The sequence below is a fragment of the Loxodonta africana genome, chromosome 14 (assembly GCF_030014295.1).
Source record: "Loxodonta africana isolate mLoxAfr1 chromosome 14, mLoxAfr1.hap2, whole genome shotgun sequence".
In the NCBI taxonomy this organism is placed as follows: domain Eukaryota; kingdom Metazoa; phylum Chordata; class Mammalia; order Proboscidea; family Elephantidae; genus Loxodonta; species Loxodonta africana.
In genome coordinates, this window is record NC_087355.1 from 59,494,963 (window position 1) to 59,513,343 (window position 18,381).

General features: G+C 36.8%; 1 protein-coding gene across 2 annotated transcripts in view; it reads left to right on the forward strand.

Moving 5' to 3' along the window:
• The window catches only part of TRHR (thyrotropin releasing hormone receptor), a 42,357-nt gene extending 24,182 nt beyond the window's left edge, over positions 1-18,175 (forward strand). Inside the window, exons 3-4 of one of the 2 annotated variants that reach the window (XM_003408437.4) lie at positions 10,493-10,879; positions 15,015-18,175. In XM_003408437.4, coding sequence (XP_003408485.2) covers positions 10,493-10,879; positions 15,015-15,098 — 471 coding nt within the window. In that variant the 3' untranslated portion in view covers positions 15,099-18,175. Of the gene's footprint in view, positions 1-10,492 lie in introns of both variants that reach the window. The other variant, XM_010588453.3, reaches the window with a different exon arrangement.
• Positions 18,176-18,381: the final 206 nt, after the last annotated feature.

Here is an 18,381-nt window from a genome sequence, read left to right on the forward strand (position 1 = left end):
GCCGCTATGAGTCAGAATTGACTCAGCAACATCCAACAACAACAGTAACTTTACTAATGGTCCCTGGGTGGTGAAAATGGTCTGCACTTGGCTACTAACCTAAATGTTGGCGGTGTAAACCCACCCAGCAAAATGGCCTGATGATCTTCTTCCGTAACAATTACAGCCAAGAAAACCTTCTGGAACAGTTCTACTCTATAACATATGGGGTAGCCATCAGTTGGAATCAACTCTATGGTAACAGGTTTGGTTTTTGGTTTTAGTAACTTTACTGGAGAACCAGTAGTATCACAAGGGAAGGGTCTCATCATGTCCAGCACAGCAATATGCTGTCCTACAGTTCCAACACTCTGTTATACTCTGTTATTCTCCCAAAGAGAGTGCCAACTCATAACTCCACTGGCCCAGAAATATATACTCCAGTTTCTTGTCCCTGCAAATGCCTTGTTCAGGAAACAGCTCTACCTTCTTCAGCACCCCCTAGAATTGTAGAAAAGTTTTTTTTTTTTCCGTTTCATTACATACACCACACTTAGAAATTTATACTTAAAAACACTCTGTATCACCATTATTTCCCTTACATTGTTCTCCTTCTCCACGCATTACTAAATACAACCAGAGTTTCTCTGTTGTGAATCTCAGCTAATATTTTCATGAACATTTTTAATCAAGTGGGGCCCAGAAAAGCCCATAGTTCTTCCCAGAATGACTATTCTAAATAGGATGTGTAGATGCAGCCCTTGAGTGAAGAACCTGTGCATTAGACTCCCCGAATGGCTTTTGTCAAGGAATCTGTAAGTAATCCATAACACATAGTATAACAATCTATGATCTCTCCACCATGAATCACCCATTCAGATTTTATTTACTTTTATTACACTTTAACTGATGTTGAGTTGATTCTAAGTGGTTTTCAGGTCCCATCATTCAAATTTTAAACTCCACCTATAATCTCATTCCATGATGTGAAGTACTTCATGTGGGTTATAACTGTCCTTTAAAAATTGTATGTCCAGCCACTGACCTAGTCAAAACAAAGCAGAACAATCTGCAAGAGGAAATTCCTGGAGCCCCCAGTCAGTTCAGAAGCTTGGTTCAATTCAGATTCATTTAATTATCAAGTCAAGTTTGTCATTCAGTTGGTTCAATTATGGTAACAAGATGTAAAGGGTCATTGATCACTTTGCTGAGGGCCTTCCTGAAGGCCTGTTAATATGCAGCAATGCAGGAGAACATGGACAGGGTCCAAACTCAGGACATATTGTTACCCTTTGAAGAATGACATTAGAATATTAAAGCCTGATGGTTCTTTATTCATTAACAAAGAAAATGTTTCCAGCAGGAAGTACACTTCTGAAAATAGGAATATTTCAGCCAGAAGAAGTGCACGAGCTAGAGCACTTTGCTGATTTAAACAATTCTAAATTCACACACAGCTCCACAGTCATATTTTAATGTTGTGAAAACAGGTATTTATTTAATAGCAATTCAACTGTGCATTTAGTATTTATTATGCAGCAGGCATACATGGTAGGGACTCCTCCCAACTTTTCATGCAATAAAGGTGCAATAGAAATTTGTTGTTGATTTACTTTGTGCATGAAGCCAAAAATACAGCTTTCACGTTTTATAATGTGGGACCCAAAATTGATAAAAAGCCTATTCAAAGTTTTCTTTAAAGCTATCTGCTGTGATGCCCTTGAAATCATTCATTGTAAAAGCAGCAACTTTTCTTCAAATGTGACTGTCACCTCCTGTTATATGGCTTTGCCTTTTTTAGTACTAAAAAAGCTTTTTTCACTATTTAAAAATGCTCTGAAATTTAGATAGTTTGCCCCTGAACAGCAGTTAAATATTAGAAGGGGCCTGGTATCTTTTATTAAATAAATTCTCTTTCTGATCATTCGTTTAAAAACTCTTCAGATTGTCTTTAAATTGAGAATATTCCCTAAAAAGGGATTCGGTTAGTTGCATTCTTCTCAAAGTGATGTCCTATACCTCTCTATAACTCCATTTCCTCAACAACAATTTAGTTTCACTAAACTTAAAAAGAGAAAATAATAGTAGTTCAGGAATCCAGAGATCCAGGGCTAGAGATATGTCACGTTCTTAGTTACTTACCTACAGGAAATTAGAAGGAATTCCAGCAACTGCTTCAGCACCTCAGGGAACCGCATCTTCTCTGTAAATGCATCAATTAAGATGATAATTGACAATCACTGTGATTATGAACTGAATCTTCTTATATTTTATTAGCACTTTGAAGAATATGTTTGTTCCACATACTATTTCCTCTTGTCTGGCCCTGTACCCCCCAAGTATCAAATACATATTATGGGAACATGATCACAAATATGTTGTTGTTGTTGTCAGGTCCTCTCAAGTCAGTTCCAACTCAAGCGACCCTATGTACAACAGAGCAAAATATTGCTCAGTCTTGTGCCATACTAACAATTTTGCTATGTGTGAGCCCATTGTTGCAGCTGTTGTGTCAATCTCTCTTGTTGAGGGTCTTCCTCTTTTTCCCTGACCCTCTACATTACCAAGCATGATGTCCTTATCCAGGGACTGGTCCTTCCTGATAACACATCCTAATATGTAAGACAAAGTCTTACCATCTCTGCTTCTAAGTAGCATTCTGGCTGTACTTTTTCTAAGACAGATTTGTTCATTCTTCTGATAGTCCATAGTATATTCAATATTCTTCACCAACACCATAATCAAAATGCATCAAATTTTCTTCAGTCTTCCTTATTAATTGTCCAGCTTTCATGCATAAGAGATGATTGAAAATACTATGGCTTGGTTCAGGTGCATTTGAGTCCTTAAAGTGAAATCTCTGCTTTTTAACATTTTAGAGAGGTCTTTTGCAGCAGATCTGATGAGATTTGTTACCACTAGTAGTATATAAGTTTATTTTCTTAGAATGGTAGAGCTTGAAAGACCTTTGAGAGTTGTCCAGATTTCATATTTACTATTTAGAATTTGTAGTTGGAAAATATGGCCTTGGTGATAGAAATAATGCTGGAGATCACATGACAGAATTTTCCAAGGTCAATGGTTTACTCATTAGCAAATACCTTTTTTCAACCCCGTAAATGACGATTATGCACGTGAACCTTACTGAGTGGAAAACACAGGAATCAGGTTGACTACATCTGTGGAAACAGATGGCAGAAAAGCTCAATATCATCAGGCAGAACAAGTCCAGGGGCCAGCTGCAGAAAAGATCATCAATTGCTCATGTGCAAGTTTAAGATGAAGCTGAAGTAAAATTGAAACAAGTCCACGAGAACCAAAATACGACCCTGAGTATATTCCCCCTGAATTTAGCCACGATCTCAAGAACAAATTTGACACACTGAACACTAATAGCCGAAGACCAGACAAGTTGTGGGATGACATCAAGGACATCATACATTAAGAAAGCAAAAGGCCATTAAAAAGACAGCAAAGAAAGAAAAGACCAAAATGGATGTCAAAGAGACCCTAAAACTTGCTCTTGAACATAGAGTAGCTAAAACAAAAGAAAGAAATGATGAAGTAAAAGAGCCAAATAGAATATTTCAAAGGGCAGTTTGAGAAGACCAAGTATTATAATGAAATGTGCAAAGACCTGGAGTTAGAAAACCAAAAAAAAAGAACACACTTGGCATTTCTCAAGCTGAAAGAACTGAAGAAAAAATTGAAGCCTCGAGTTGCAATATTGAAGGATTCTATGGGCAAAATATTGAATGACACAAGAAGCATCAAAAGCAGATGGAAGGAATATACAGAGTCACTGTACCAAAAAGAATCCATCAATGTTCAACAATTTCAGGAGGTAGCATATGATTAAGAACCAATGGTGTTGAAGGAAGAAGTCCAAGCTGCACTGAAGGCATTATCAAAAAACAAGGCTCCAGGCATTGATGGAATACCAACTGAGATGTTTCAACAAACAGATGCAGCACTGGAGGTGCTCACTCACCCATGCCAAGAAATTTGGAAGACAGCTACCTGGCCAGCCACATTTGTGCCAATTCCAAAGAAAGGTGATCCAACGGAATGCAGAAATTATTGAACAATATCATTAACATCACACACAAGTAAAATTTTGTTAAAGATAATTCAAACTGGTTGCAGCAGTTCATCTACATGAAGCTGCCAGAAATTCAAGCTAATTCAAAAGACAGATATCATTGCCAAATAAGGAATATCATTGCTGATGTCAGATGAATCTTGGCTGAAAGCAGAAAATACCAGAAAGATGTTTACCTTTGTTTTATTGACTATGCAAAGGCATCTGCCTATGTGGATCATAACAAATTATGGGTAACATTGTGAAAAATGGGAATTCCAGAACACTTAGTTGTGCTCATGAGGAACCTGTACATAGATCAAGAGGCAGTTGTTTGAACAAAATAAGAGGATAATGCATGATTTAAAATCAGGAAAGGTGTGCGTCAGGGTCGTATCGTTTCACAGTACTTATTCAATCTGTATGCTGAGCAATAATCCAAGAAACTGGACAATTTGAAAAAAAATGCAGATCAGAATTGGTGGAAGACTCACTAACAACCTGCAATATGCAGGTGACATGACCTTGCTTGCTGAAAGGGAAGAGGACTTGAGGCACTTACTGAAGAAGATCAAAGACTACGGCCTTCAATATAAATTATACCTCAACATAAAGAAAACAAAAATCCTCACTACTGGACCAATGAGCAACACCATGATAAACGGAGAAAAGACTGAAGTTGTCAAGGATTTCATTTTACTTGGATCCATAATCAGCAGTCAAGAAATCAAACAAAGTATGCATTGAGCAAATCTGCTGCAAAAGACCTCATTTAAAGTATTGGAAAGCAAAGATGTTACTTTGAGAACTAAGGTGCACCTAATCCAAGCTATGATATTTTCACTTGCCTCATGTGCATGCGAAAGCTGGACAGTGAATAATGAAGACTGAAGCAGAATTGATGTCTTTGAATTATGGTGCTGCAAAGAATATTTAATATACTGTGGACTACCAGAAGAATAAATAAATCCGTCTTGGAAGAAGTACAGCTAGAATGCACCTTAGAGGCAAGGATTGTGAGACTTCATCTCACATACTTTGGACATGTTATCAGGAGGAATCAGTCCATGGATAAGAACATTGTGCTTGGTTAAGTAGATGATCAGTGAAAAAGAAGAACATCCTTGATAAGATGGATTGCAATGATTGTGAGGACGGCACAGGACCAAGCAGCGTTTCAGTCTGCTGTACATCGGGTCACTATGAGTCAGAGCCAACTCGATGGCACTTAACAACAACACTTAGAAAAAAACAAGTTTGGACATAGGTCATGTGATCTACCCAAGTTCCCCAGAGCCACAGATGGATTTTGAAACCAAAATGCTGGACTTGCATTCCAGCTCTCCACCTTTCTTCTATACCTACCACACTTTGTCACTCACTAACTCATAGAAGAACTTAGCTGACATATGCCACAGACTTTATCTCCCGTGGAAGTGGGTACAGATTATAGCAAGACCTGTGACCATACACAGAATTTTTTCTGAATCCTGTAGAAAGTATTTCTGGGAATGTTTCTGGTAGTTTTTGATGCTACCATGACTTGCTATTTGTTGTATGGCAAAATCTTTATGCATTATCAGTACAAGAATTCCAGCTGAGCCTCCCAGGGAATGTATGTATCAATAAATTCATTTGTCTTCCTGGACAGACTAATAAACTGATCTCTGATAATTAATCAAAATGTCCCCAGATTCTATATTACTAAAAAAAAAAGAAGCTACTAAATGACGTGTTATTAATTGGGCTGTAGATCACAATATAGATCCTTCTACTACTTTCTTTATTTTTGCATTTTCAGTTTTCTTTTTGATTTTTCCCCAGAAAATAGATTGCTGTGAAGGATTCCTATGAGCCTTGTTATGACAACCTTCTTCTCCTTAATCTCCACTTTCTAAATGTAGCACACACCAGCTTGGGGGCCAAAAAGTACGAGTGATTCCAGAGGTACCAATTATTCCTGGCAACAACATCATCCCTTCGAAATATTTCCTAAACATTATTTATAGCAGTAAGAAATCTTCAGCTCACTATAAATGTTGAGTTTTGAGATTATCTAGAAAGAAAACTAGACCTAGAGTCAGAAGACCTTGGTTAAAATGGCTAAAATACATGTTTTTCAAATTTGCATTTTTGCCACTTGATCCAGGATATGGAGTAACAAGAGAAATAAAACTCCAGCAACCACAGTGAAATTAATTGAGTATTAAATGAATTGAACATGAAAGATAATCCCCAGGGCATTCTCTGTCAGGAATTTTCTCTTGTATTGAGTAAGATCTGTTAAAATCCAAGCTGTGGCTACACTAAAAACTTGTGAACATTTTAGAAAGTGATTAAATCCACTCAAAGATATTTGAAATGAACCAGAAATTATCATGAGAAGAATCAAAATGTATTCTCTGTCATCCCCCTGGAGACATATTTTCCTCTTGGTCAATCTTAGAGACATCATTATGTTTGTTTCATTTTCATACCTCCTTAAATTTTTAAAATATATCTCAAACGAATGCTGAAATTTATTAAGGATTCACTTTACTAGTTTGCCTACCCTTCATTTTAAAAAATTTTGAGGTGTTTAATTATTTTTAAGTGTTTTTTAATTAAAATAAATGTTTGCAAAATCCTTTGACAATACATTGGAGTATTAAAACCAGGAAAGGATGCTGGTTACACATTTTGAAGTAATTCTTTCCAGGCCTGAATTTATTCAACATTTACTGAGGGCAACCTTATGTCAGGAACTGTATTAAATTCTTGGGGACAGAGAAATAATTAAGCTTAGCCCTGCCTGAAGAAACACACAGAAATGGGCACGATAGCTCATTGTAGTAGGCTGTTTTAGAAGAGATGTCAGAATATGTACAGAGACTATGGAAGCACATGGGAGAGTTACTAACCATGAAACAGGTTGCTCTTCTTTAAAGGACAAGGAAAATTTGCTCCCGTCACTGATATTAACTGAAAAGAGGAATATACATACTAAATGTGGATGAAATGTCTTACCTGAATATTGTAGAGCAAAATATGAAGGTGGATGAAATTCAATCTTTCTGAAATTTAGCAGCGGTTAGTGTATTGGACTTATAGTTAGGAAGCATTAAATGTTTTCATGACAATAATGGGGATAATACAGTAGGGATCTTGTATATAAGACTTTATTAAAAAAAAAAAAAAAGGAAAAGAGCCTGGGCTTTGGCTTAAGTGGATTTAGGTTTAAAACATGGCTCTATTACTTACTGTTCATGTGTTGTTAGGCAAATTATCTAAACTTCAATTTCTTCATATGTAAAATACAAAGAATATTAGCTTATTTATGGGGCTATTATAAGCATTAAATTAGATAATGTTGTATATAGCACTTACTGAATTACCAGGCCCATTACAAAGTGTTCAAAAGTAATGGTAGCAGCAATCTATTCACAAATCAAGCCAGGGATTCAAATGTAGGATGCTTTGTCCTTGTCAGGGAGTGGGAGGATGTTGGCAAGTGTGAAATGGAAACCTGTGTCATAGAAACTGGAGTACCAGGCAGAGAACAAATGAAGGTGATGATGATGGGGATAATGAAGATGATGATTATTATAGATCTTTCCAGAGCTCAAGATACTTATCACTGAAATGAGTGTTTGATTTCCTAGGACCAAATTAAATATATACTCATAATATGAAAGCCTGCTCAGGAAAAATCAGGCTTCAGTTAACACCTTGGCTGACTAGACCCTCCCTATCTCTAAAAGAAGTCAGAATCTCTGTAATGTCTTCCGTGGTACTATATGAATCAATGCAAAAACCAGACCTTCCCACTGAACCACTTCTCCACCTCCGGTGAGCAGAACACGGAGTGTTACTGTCCCACACACACTGAGTTAGAAGCTCAGTGCACAGTGAGTGGGGTAGACAAGAATGGGCTGGAATCTGAGATGGGTCACATTCTTGGAGGGCAGACAGAGCTGTAACAAAAATGAAAAAAAAAAAAAAGGTCCTGGAAGCAGAGGAAACACAGTAACTTGAGAGTAGGGGACAACTTATAGGTGCTATTGCAGAAAAGTAGTAGGTATAGGGATGGTTTAAAAATAGATACGGGCTGTGTGTGCCCATAGACGAGAAGTCTTAGAGAATATGACATTTGGAGAGCCAGGAGAGGAGGAGAGCAATTACAATAGATCCAGGAAGAATAACAAGAGGGTACCATTACTCCTCCTCCCGCCCCCGCCCACACACATTGGGGGATTCATGGGAAGTTCTTAGCTAGAGAGGAAGAGGTATGGCCAAGGACAAGGCAGAGTCCTGGAATCAGAGGACTGGGAGTGCTAGGGAGAAAAAGCAGGCATATTAACATAGGTGACCAAAATGGATTTGATCACCAGGATTAAGTACAAGGCTGGGACTAGTAGATACTAATGATAGAGCAGGTGTGTAAATGCAGAATCTTTATTTTTACACTAGAGAACTTTTAAAAGCCCTCTGTAAGGACAGGATGATCTTTCTTCTGTGGGCTTGAATGAAACAGCTGGGAAGTTAGGATGGATGAAGAAGGAAGAGTTAGTTCATTCTATTTTGAGTACTTTTCAAGTTCAGAACATTTTGCAAATCTAAACTAAAGAAGTTGAAATTCATCAAACTCTGTAAAGAATGGAGATAACCGAAAACTTCAAAAATGTATGAAGTGTTGCTCTTGAAGAAAAGCAATCGGTTATTATCTCTCCACCTAGACAATCCCTGCTATAACTTGAATACATCTTTCTCATATAGTTGAAATATTGTGATCTCTTTGTATTGCCACTAATAAAACGGTAATATTTCCATTGTGTTTTAAAATCTCAAAGCCCTACCACATTCATTATTTGATTCAATTTTCTCAATAACCCTATGAAGTAATGAGACAATATGACTGGGCAGATTTTCGGATGTGAAAATGGAGATATAGCTGAGATTGAATTCCTTCACTAAGGTCTTAAAGCCAATTATGGAGTCAAACCCAGGTGACTTGAGTCCAGGTCAATCCCCAGCACCACACTGAGAATTTAGGTGGGAGTAGAACCTACTTACATGTGACCCTGAGAAATTATCTTAACTATTCCAATAGCTCCTCTGTAGAATGGATCCAATATAGACTCCCTAATCAAATAAGGCAATATAATAGTTAAAAAAGATGAAGTTTGATAATCTTGTCCCTGGACAATCTTAGGTATTAACCTCATCCAACCTGTCTTCCTACCTCTTGTACATTGCTTCCAGTCAGTAGTGGGAACAACCGTGGGTAAAAATTCAAGGTTGGTTTTCTCTCTCCTCTGCCTCCCTTTACTCAGAAACAACGTTGTGCAATGGGAGGAGCAAAATCTTTGGATTCAGGCCAATTTAGACTCCAATCTCAGCTAGAATATTCTACAACTCCTGGCAAAGTGCTTACCTGCATCTGTGTTTGAGTTTTCTAGATTGTAAAATAGAGGTTATAATACCTATTTTGTAGGGTTTTAAGCTGCTTAAACACATGTAAAACACATGATACATATAGTGTCTGCTACATAGTAAATATTCAATAACTACTAGTTTTTCTTTTTTGTTTGAGATGCTCTTTTTTGACCATTATCTTGCCTCATTTGATTAAAAAAAAAGATTAGGGTGTCAATATTGGATATCCACTCTAAAAACCAAAAAACCCATTGCTGCCAAGTTGATTCTGATTCATAGCGACCCTGTAGGACAGAGTAGAACTGCCGCATAGAGTTTCCAAGGAAAGCCTGGCAGATTTGAACTGTTAATCTTTTGGTTAGCAGCCATAGCTCTTAACCGCTAAGCCACCAGTGTTTCTGGTTCCACTCTACACACGAGCTCTTGGGATGGTTAAGGTAATTTCTCAGGGCCACATGTAAGGTAAGTGAAGATGGAATTAGATCCTAGGTCTCCTAATGCTTGTTGCAGAAACTTTGGGTGCCATGTCTCACATCTTCTTAGCACAGCTCTGATTTTAAGCATAGCTGTGTAGACAGTTCCTGGATACAGATAATACCCTATTCAGACATCTAATTCCCCCTTTTGTCTCTCCTCTTTTCTGCCTTGGGGTTCTCGATTAAAGCCCTCAGGAGTTTTGAGGCAGGAGCATCCTGAAAATGTGGGGTTGTTAAGGCCCCTGAAAGCACTCCCCTCACAAGTAGGAGATGGTAACTGATGAATAAATGGCTCAGCCCCTCTGCCTTCAGACAGACAATTCTGAAGTGCATTCCTTGAGCTCCAGTTGCCCATAGTCATAGCCATCTCAATAACATACACTGTTTTTGCTCTTTCTCCTCTGTCTCACTCTCTCTACACCCAAAGAAACTACCCACATTAAGCCCTTGTCTCAAACTACACCTTGGGAACTAGAGGTTTGGAGGATTGTGTTTTGTTTTCATTTGTGTTTTCACTGCATTTCTCTCTGTTTCTCCGTAGGTCACCAAGATGCTGGCAGTGGTTGTAATTCTGTTTGCCCTTTTATGGATGCCCTACAGGACTCTTGTGGTTGTCAACTCCTTTCTCTCAAGTCCTTTCGAAGAAAATTGGTTCTTGCTCTTTTGCAGAATTTGCATTTACCTCAACAGCGCTATCAACCCTGTGATTTACAATCTCATGTCCCAGAAATTCCGTGCAGCCTTCAGAAAGCTCTGCAACTGCAAACAGAAGCCTACAGAGAAACCTGCTAACTACAGTGTGGCCCTAAATTACAGTGTCATCAAAGAGTCAGATCATTTTAGCACAGAGCTTGACGACATCACTGTCACTAACACTTACTTGTCTGCCACAAAAGTGTCTTTTGATGACACCTGCTCGGCTTCTGAGGTAACCTTTAGTCAAAGTTGATTTACGAATTAGAAGAAAATGGACCACAAAGTAAATGAGAATTTGTGCAGTTATCTATCAACAAAAGAGAGAAAATGGCCAAAAGTTATATGTGAAGGCAGAGCAGATACAGTCTTTGCCAATGTCCTAATGAATCCTGGCCCTAATTACTTTAACCCACCAGGCTGAATTACAGTACTAGCCTCCAAAAAGTGGATCAGATCTGGGAAAGGGCCTGACTGTGAAAAATGAAAGTTAAGCCCTTTCCAGTTAAATGAAGGAATTCACAATATTTTCAGGGCTATGTAGTTTATATCAAATCTAAATATAATCTTGCATAACTTATAATAACTATCACGTATGATTTCTCAGTTCTCCCCTCAAAAATTAGCTATACATTTGATAATTGGACAACATGCAGATTTTTCAAATGCTTGTATTTAGTATTTCATTTTAACAAAGTATGATGCTATTTCATGAATATCTGAGAAAATGGGGGAAAATAGAGAAAACATTTTTTTGTTGAGTAAAAATGAGTTTTCAGGGAAAGATGTTTATTGTATTAAAAACAAAAAAAGGCAAATATCATAATGTTTATTTATAAAAGTATGAGATGATTTTTGTATCTTACTAAGCAGATGGTTATCATTCAACTTTAATGAAAAATAAATCTCAAAGCTATCCAAAATTACAATTAGATTTGATTTTGAGATAAATCCAATTTTTATCAACTCTTTGAGCTTCCTAAGTAATGGGTGGGGCGGTAGAAATAAGATTAAATAACTAAAAAATACAAACTATCATACAATTAATATTGAAAAGTATAGCCAAGACATGACTAAATATTTAAACGAAGGTTTTACTTTCTCTCTAAAACTTTTAAGGAAGAAAATCCTTTCTGAACATTCTTGTGTATAAACTACTGAGCCTTGTCAAGTGAATCTTTCTACCAAGTCTAGCTGACAAGTCTGAAACATTCGTTAAACCTTAGTTATATTATAAGTCAGCCAAAGTCCGGCTGATACACTTCCAGATGTGGACCTCCCACTGAGCATTGTAGTTTATGGATTTTACCTTGTTTGCAATTGTCTTTCCTTCTTGCCTTGCTTGTCATTTGTAGGTTCTCTTCCCCCCACCTATTTTGTTTTCAGTTGTGAAATCAAAGCAATGCAGAATTTCTGCTGGCTTAAAAAAAAAAAAAAAAAATTTTTTTTTTTTTATTTTCAATAGAATTAAAACCAGTTACATCTTATCAGTATTTCTTCTTTGTAGTTATGACTTAGACCTGCTATTCCAGAGGTGTGAATGTAAATCTGCCCAGGACATTGTATCAGGTCCTGCTTTAATCCCTTTTAACAGACTCACCTGCTGAGACTGGCCAGTGAGCATCTCTGAGTATATTCATTATCTTAGATGATAAGTCTGTAATTGTTGATCTTTAATCACTGGGCCAAAAAGCACAGCATTTTCTCTCTCCAGCCTATATCCCTATGTTGTAGATTTTTCTGGAACCTAATTGCTGATAATAGCTACCCCTCCCCATCTTCTTGATGAAGAATACATCATTCTATTTTCGAAGGTTCTGTATCAAGACACTTACTTCAGGGAGACTCTGCCATCCAGAACTTCACACCAGAATATGGTGTGAAGACATTCTTATCCTGTCACCGTATCAGTAAACAAATGAAACAAATATTATAGGAAATACTCTAAAAGCCTATCTGCATGACACTAAGCAATCTATTTTAACTGACTTTTCTTCCTGGATTTAACATTAATCTTGGAGTCATGTAGAGAGAACATCAGAGTGAACCAACCCCAAATCACACAAGCACATACGAACAATGTGCCAAACGAATTGCCATCTAGTTGACTTCGACTCATTGCGACTCCATGTGTGTGAGAGTAGAACTGTGATCCACAGGGTTTTCGATGGCTGATTTTTCAGAAGTAGACCCCTAGTCCTTTCTTCCAAGGGACTTATGGGTGGATTTGAACCTCTAGCCTTTCAGTGAGTAGCTGATCACATTAACCATTTGTACCACCCACGTACTCCAAACCCAACACACATGTGTCAAATTACTTAAAACGGGTTGGGCTGTGTTAGATTTTTTTCATTAGGAAAAGGAACCAATGTCACTGAGCACCTGTTATGTCCCAGGCATACTGTAGGGACTTAATCAGCATTCTCTTCATCACAGTTTCCTTACAGCTGTGATTTCTCTGTTGCTAAGACCAGAGATACAGGATCAATGCTGCTTCCCTTAGTGTAAGCTACTAAGGAGAGAGAATGGAGAAAAGACTTCTTGTTTCTTTTTATTCTTTCTTTATGCCAGCATACCAATTAACATTCCTTTGACCTGATGACCAAATTAATAGAAAATATACATTGCATAGCGAGGGTACCTGATGCTGAAAAAAAAATTACAATTTTTACATAATATACATAAAACAGAAATCCTGGTGGCATAGTGGTTAAGAGCCACGGCAGTTCGACTCTACCAGTCACCCCTTCTAAACCCTACGGGGCAGTTCTAATCTGTCCTTTAGGGTCACTGTGAGTCAGAATCAGCTCGACAGCAGCAAGTTTGGTTTTTTAGTTTTTTTATATATAAAGCAAAATATACTCTTCCCATCTTTGGAAATTTAATATGTGGGCTCAGCTTTTTCATTTTAATTTTTAAAATGTTATTTGCTAATAATCTGTTGGTTTTGAACCACCTGGGAAATGTGGAAGAACACAGTTCATACTGTTTCAATTCTAAAGCAAATGCCACTGTAAAATTAAATGTTCCCATGAAACGTCCAATAGACATTTGGATTTACACAGAAGAGATAACTTTTTAAAGTATTCTTAATCACACTGTGCTAAATCTGAAAATATTCCCATAAATAATCAAAACTTAATATACTAGCAAATGGAAAATAAAGAGCTAGATTAAACAATTGCTGGTGGAGCAAGGTGATGTTATTAAGGGCTTCTTTTAATAAAATTCCTTGAGTTGTTTTATTACTTCCAGTTTCATTAATTGCTGAGTGTCTTCGGTTAGATCTTGCACCTGAGGTAATTAGGTAAAAGGGCACAGATCATGAATAAAACAAGCAAACATAAAGTCACCCTTAAGACTTCATTAGGATCCTGAGTATATTCCTAGAGCAAAACTTCCAAAGCAAACATTCTAAATGCTGAAGAGAAATGGAGAAAGTGCAAAACTCAATAATCATCCTTAGGCAGTAAAAATGCACAGTGCTGTACACCTTGATAATATGCCAGATCAAATGGCAAGTTTGAGAAACAACTGATAAATTCAAAGGAAAAAACTGGAGCCCTCAAACTTAAGTTTAGTAGAACTAAGTTTTAAATGGATGCTAGCATTTTTTTTTTTTTTCATTTCCAGAAAAATGTATTGGAATAATAAGGGTACTATGTCTTAGCAAGAGCACTGGTGGCACAGGAGTTAAGAGCTTGGCTGTTATCCAGAAGACCAGCAATTCAAATCCACTAGCCGCTCCTATTCTGTTCTATAGGGTCGCTATGAGTCAGAATCGATTCAATGACAACCAGTTTGTTTTTTTGGGGTTATGTATTAGCAAAGTCGGGTTCACAAAGTTTTGGTCTGTTCTTAAAGAACAAAAAGCTATATCATTCTAAACTATGCTAAACCTGTAGACATGATAGAGAGGAAATATTAAACTTTTGGAGGAAAATAAAATCTTAAAAGGCTAATAGGAGATTTTAATGGCTTATCCAAGTTTCTGGGAACTCTGCAAGTATTATATTCAACATTAGTTTTGCCTCTCCATTGCAACTCACAAAGGGGTTGGCATATTTTTATTTGAACCAAGGAAACTAGATGTGAATGAGAGCAACTAGTTTGTCCCAAGTTCAAAGAAAAATTTTTTCAAATATTTGGAATCACTAGTTGTCCTAAGAGGAAGCAAACATGAAAATATCTAGCAGTTTGTTTTCCATTTAGCTCTCTTCAATAAATAGCCATAAAAACCAAGATTTGGCTGAGTGTTTGTAAGTTTTCAGAGTAATACATACAAAGAAATCTAACTGAGCTCTGTAGTGATAAATTTTTTTTTTCTCTCCTGCCCCTCCCCCCCCCCCAAACTTTCATCTTTCCGCAAGCATCGTTTTCCTCAGAGCAGGAAGATTCCTCTAACATCATTCAAGACTGAAACTGAACATGAAATATCTCAAGTAAAAGTGTAAATGTTCTTTCTAGTGTATTTATATACAAGAATATATGTTGTTCAGGACATGTTTATGTTTTCATAAGATCATTTTCAGATTACGGAAAAATGATTCTACTAAGATTTCTGTTTAACTCATGTCCCCATTACATGGTTTAAGAATCCTGTGTGGGGTTGAACTGCTAAGTGTGGCTTTTTCCTCAGAGAAGAATCTGTTTGACATTTCAAAGTTTTCAGGCAGAAACCTATAAAAGAGCACCTAATATGTGCAAAACTGCTGCAGAAATATGTTCAAGAAAACAAAAGGCTCTTCCTACTCTTAAGGAGCTCACAATCCAATGAGAAAAACAAGACAATGGCCTCAAGTTGTAACTGTTCAATAATATTAAGAATATGAATTAGAGATGTCAAAACTATGTTTTACAGATGCAATTGTTAAGAGTCTATTTGGAAATATTTTAATATGATTTTTAATATAAAGATAATTTACATATAGTGATTTCTGTTTTCATGCACCATGATTAGAAGTAGTGATTGATTTAATTCTTAACTGATTACAAAGAAAAAAGGGTTAGGATAAGACTCGGTAATATTTTTATTCATCTGTTTGGTCTATATAATCTCAAGTCACTTAGCAGCAAACCCCATTTATGAGAGTTGCACATATGAGAATGGGTTTCTTGCTAAGACGCTTAGCACCAAATGGACTATGCTGACATAAACTAATCTATACAGCTCAATTTTAATATTTAAATGATGTGTTTGGAAAAGAGTGATCAGAAATGTTTGTACGCAAAGTTGTCATACCCTTTTACATTCTTCTACATCAAGCACGTTCATGGTAAATCTGGTAGAAGGTGATTGATTAACATTTTGGAAATTTCATCTGGAAAAATGAAACAAAAGGGCTAGATGGAATACTACAATTGGTACAGCACATTGCCAGAACTATCAAATCTAGGTCTAGCAAGAAAAGAAAAGAATTTTATTGCTAACAAACAGCAAATTCATGTAATGATTGCCTGTATGACCTCATGGAGGAAGATCTGGTCAAGCCTCAACTGCAATAATGAAAATGAAATCACTTTGAAAACTGTAAAAGTTAAAAGGATGAGGTGATCAATGAAGTTAGCCAGATAGCCTGCAGCTGATCTGAGACTTGAAGCAACAACCCAAAATTGACTACTTCTTTCCTCCCAGAAGCAATGAACTGAATTCTTGTGCTTATGGGTGGCTGTTCCTTGACTTGCAAAAAGAGAATCTATGAGCTTTCTCAAGAATCTTGCAAGATTGATACTGAGAAAGATGGAGCCTTTCCAGATAAGAAAAGCAAATACAACATGGAATAGAATTAGACTCCAGTGAATCAGAGGTCTGAATTCAAAAGTCAAACGGACATTCTCTTAAGTGGTACAGAATGCCCCAGTAAGGAGGCCAAATACTTTGCTACCTAACTGAGAAGAATAAACCATTCCCACTTTGGTTTACATTGAGAATTATCCGGCAGTTTATCTTAAAATATATTTCTTTGGCCCTGCAAGAGATTTTCATTTATTAGGTGATTTTGAGGCCTGTCGTCCTCTTACCGTACCTTGAAAATCCTAAGTCCTAGTCCTCCACACAGAGCCTTCAAGGCTTTTATTTATCATGTAATTCTTAATAAGCAACTAAATGGAATAGTCTTTGAAGGTACGATTAGTAGATACTTACACTCTGTAAATCACCTAAATGTGAGTGGTGTCCCTAATTGTCTGATAAAGGAATGAATAAATCAATAAATACCAAACTAAGGATTGCATTCTAAAATCATCTGGTAATGCCCAATTTGCCGGTAGATTTATCTTCACAAAAATATATCTAGTTTTGTTGTGTTGCCCTTATGTATTTTTTAGACAGTTCTCCAGGCTCATTGAATAGCACTGCATTAAGTGTGCTGGGTGATGGTCGGAACAATCTCTTACATACATATCATCCTTAATTTTTATAACACTTTAACATCTATCACCTAATTTAATAATGAGAAATAAAGAAAACTAAAACATTGTCTCTGCCCTTGAGGAGATTACAATTTGGTGACAATACAACATATAAGAAAAGCAGAGTACATGATTGGAAACCAAATTATGTGACTTCAGACCACAGAGAGCTCTTCAAAGGAGAGGGGGTGTCAGTGGTGTCTGAAGTTGTTAACAAGGGCTTGTAAGAGAAGGTAAGTCTTCCTTGAAGGATAGATTTGATTTAGACTGAGAGTTAAAAAATAGACAATCTGTGGGGAAAAATAAGATGAGCAAGAGGAGGAGGACACAAACAAACCTTAGGGCAAGGCTCTGGACATTAAGCATATATGTCTAGAACAGGTCCGATCCACCAGGGATTAATTAAGGAAGATAGCGAGTTCTTTAATATTTGCTGCCGCCAATAAAGCTCCAAGTAAAGGAGGTCAAGGGCCCACTTGTACTTATATTTGGTGAGGAAATAATCACCCATACACAATATAAAGCAGAAACATATATATGTCAGCTATGCTTATTTTCTAAACTTTGTGAATTTCATTTATTATCTATAGAAAATACAGTACTTTATTTGCCTTGTAAGTGTTAGAATTCTAAAAGTATTCTTATAGTTTTAATTTTCTGAGTGAAATATATAAGAATATATATTTCAATACTATATTGTCATTATATATTAAACACTATTTTTCCGTGTGTATATATATATTTCATGGACCCTTAAGAAATCCAGATTTATCTAATTATGCTAAACATAGAGGTCAGAGCTAGCTCAGGGACCTAGTCCCTTTGTGAACATAAACATCAACATTGAATATGAACTTGCCAACAGTGTAGTGGTTCGCTTCAGATTACTCGTGACAACCTTGTTAACTTGCATGTAGCTTATAAGGTGCCTCTGAATGTTTGGGCTTTTTCCACCAGTTTTAGACAGTTGTATGCTGACTCACCTCATCACTTGGGAATTAACCATTGTGTCCTTGTACGATGAAGGCTCTTTAAGAATGTGCAGTATTACGTTGTCTGCAGCGGAAACTGTGTGTCTGCCCAATATGTGTGTCATGAACAATAAAGCATCAAACTGAAAGATCTGGCTTTTTAGCTCCCTTTTTTCTCCCAAATTATTTCATTTCCAGTATAACTGGACCCTAAACCACTCACCCAGAAGACTTCTTTTTAACCCAATGACACTGAAAGTGTGGCATGTGTACCACTGGTGGTTTTTTGAGATGATTATAATACACAGACAGATATTTTCAATTTTAATAATAAACTTAATGTGTATTGGAACAA